General features: G+C 43.0%; 1 protein-coding gene across 1 annotated transcript; it reads left to right on the top strand.

The window, feature by feature from the left end:
- The first annotated feature begins 1,305 nt into the window (after positions 1 to 1,305).
- On the top strand, positions 1,306 to 2,217 carry LOC126095639 (N66 matrix protein-like). Its single transcript, XM_049910401.1, has one exon. The coding sequence runs from the start codon at positions 1,306 to 1,308 to the stop codon at positions 2,215 to 2,217; it is 912 nt and encodes a 303-aa protein (XP_049766358.1).
- The last annotated feature ends 483 nt before the right edge of the window (positions 2,218 to 2,700 follow it).

Here is a 2,700-nt window from a genome sequence, read left to right as displayed (position 1 = left end):
CCCCATGTGTTTTATTCCTGGCACCTTAAGAGTGTGAAAGATTGTGTTCCAACGAAAAAGATCAAAAAGGATGCCTCTAACTTTACAAATGATGTAAATGTGGGTTTGCCTTCTCTTGGCCATGACATTAGTCAGTTACGCATTGTAGTCTTGAAAGAGTAATTCATGGCCAATTTACTGGGCTGTAAAACTCGACTATACGTTGCAGGATCCTGTCCCGATGGTGAACCGCCAACAAATTTTTCTCGATAGTGATTAGAGGCGTCCGTCTTTCGTGCATGATATCGTCCCAAAACATTACTGTCACACATATCTTTAGTTGGAAACAGTACTGAGATCAAGATTTCGATATATGCAGTAGCCTAGACTGCTTTTGACACTAATATTCATTTTTTTCGTGTAATTACATGTAGTTAAAGCTTCTGATATAATGAATTGAATCAGTTTATAGAGAACAGGGCAATCAAAACGATCTATGTCGGCAGTTCAACTTCGCTCAGGCCTTGCAGATATGCTCACTGCTTACCTGATGTAGAATTTCAAAAGTGTCCGAGGTGTACAGTCAGTGTCGATAAAACATTCTCTCTCTGCAGACTACTTTCTAAGTTGCACCTCCATTTAATTTCATGTCCAGAGACAGTGAAGCTGCAGGCATTTTAATTGTGTACTTCTTGTTTTCTGTGCAGATGGATGGCGCGACTGTTACCTCGATGGTCGCCGCCGCAGACGTTGGCGTTTCCAGTGAGGAGGAAGCGCCGCCCACAGCTCGCCGCAGACGCCGCTGCCGCCGTTGCTGGGCTGAGCGGCTGGCCGACAAAGTGACACTACGGCCGCGTGGTCGCCGGGGCTACCGCCTCAGTAGGGAGTAAAACTTTCTAGTGAGGAAGGGGAAATAAAATTCTTGTGAAGCTACAAATACCTGGGAGCAGTAATAGAAAAATTTGATGCATGTCACGAGGATACATTTCAAGAGTAGCACGGGAAAGAGAGCTGCTAAACAATAACATTCGGCAGGACACAAAGAAAAGAAAATTACAAAGTGTACTGGAGAACATGGTTCTTTGCGGACTTGTGATGTGACCTCAAATAAGAAAAGGCAATGAGAAAAATTAAACAGTGTAAATGTACCATATGAGAAGCATATGAGAAGCATATATGAGAAGCCATTCTGTGGCTAACGAGTTAAGATGCGAAATGAGGAGGTATGGAGGTGAATGGTGATAACCTGCTCCATAACGACAACTTTGGAGGAAGTATGGAGATGATTGGTGATATTGTGCTCCATAACGAAAGTTTGGAGGAAGTATGGAGGTGAATGGTGATAACGTGCTCCATAACGAAAACTTTGGAGGAGGTATGGAGATGAATGGTGATAATGTGCTCCGTACCGAAAACTTTGGAGGAAGTATGGAGGTGAATGGTGATAACGTGCTCCATAACGAAAACTTTGGAGGAGGTACAGAGATGAATGGTGAAAATGTGTTCCATAACGAAGACTTTGGAGGAAGTATGGAGGTGAATGGTGATAATGTGCTCCATATCGAAAACTTTGGAGGAGGTCTGGAGGTGAATGGTGATAACTTGCACCACAACAAAAACTTTGGAGGAGGTATGAAGGTGAAAGCTAATAACGTGCTCCATAACGAAAACTTTGGAGGAGGTTTGGAGGTGAATGGTGACGTGCTCCATAACGAAAACTTTGAAGGAGGTATGGAGGTGAATGGTGACAAAGTACTCCATAACGAAAACTTTGGAGAAGGTATGGGGGTGAACGGTGATAATGTGCTCCATAACGAGAACTTTGAAGGAGGTATGGAGGTGAATGGTGATAATGTGCCCCATAACGAAAACTTTGGAGGAGGTATGGAGGTCACTGGTGACAACATGCACGATAACAAAAACTTTGGAGGAGGTATGGAGGTGAATGGTGATAATGTGCTCCATAACGAACACTTTGGAGGCTGTATGGAGGTGAATGGTGATAATATGCTCCATAACGAAAATTTCGGAGGAGGTATGGAGGTGGATGGTGATGTAATCCATGACGAAAACTTTGGAGGAGGTGTGGAGGTGAATGCTAATACTGTGCTCCATAACGAAAACTTTAGAGGAGGTATAGTGGTGAATGGTGATAAAGTGCTCCATAACGAAACTTTGGAGGACATACTGCTTCAATGGTACTTGCATGCACAGAGAATGCACAACCATCGGTGGTAAAGGAAGATTTGAAACTGGGATCCGCCCTGAAGAAGACGGCCAGCGAGAAGAAAGGAAAAATACATACTTGAAGTAATGGAAAATTATTGAAACGGAAACAGCTTGTGAAGATCGTAGACGGCTAACTCCTAGGCTGAGCCGCCGAAGAACAAGAGTAGTACTTCTTGGTAGTCCAGCTTCGACACGTTTTGTTTTTTAACGGTGAAGCGGAAAGAATGATAACTGAGGGATTATCTAAATTATTTCTCACTAGTACTTCTAACCAGTTCATTGGGTTAATATTTGTGCTTCATGACGTTATTTGCATCCATAATGGAACACAATGAGTTTGAACAACATTCTAAAAGTGACTCTGTTTGGGATAGCACGTTGGTGGCCTTGTGCATATCCAGCAAGCAGCTTAATGACGCAGTGGAGTTGTTATTGAAAAGAATGAAAATCACTTTTAGTTTTGTGGCAGTTTCGGAAGAGTCACGTAAATCG

Source organism: Schistocerca cancellata, chromosome 8, assembly GCF_023864275.1.
Source record: "Schistocerca cancellata isolate TAMUIC-IGC-003103 chromosome 8, iqSchCanc2.1, whole genome shotgun sequence".
In the NCBI taxonomy this organism is placed as follows: domain Eukaryota; kingdom Metazoa; phylum Arthropoda; class Insecta; order Orthoptera; family Acrididae; genus Schistocerca; species Schistocerca cancellata.
This window is presented reverse-complemented; position numbering and strand designations above follow the sequence as displayed.

Bases quoted from the DNA above. Each gene is read 5' to 3' on its own strand.
- LOC126095639 (XM_049910401.1), top strand. From the start codon at position 1,306: ATGGAGGTGAATGGTGATAACGTGCTCCATAACGAAAACTTTGGAGGA.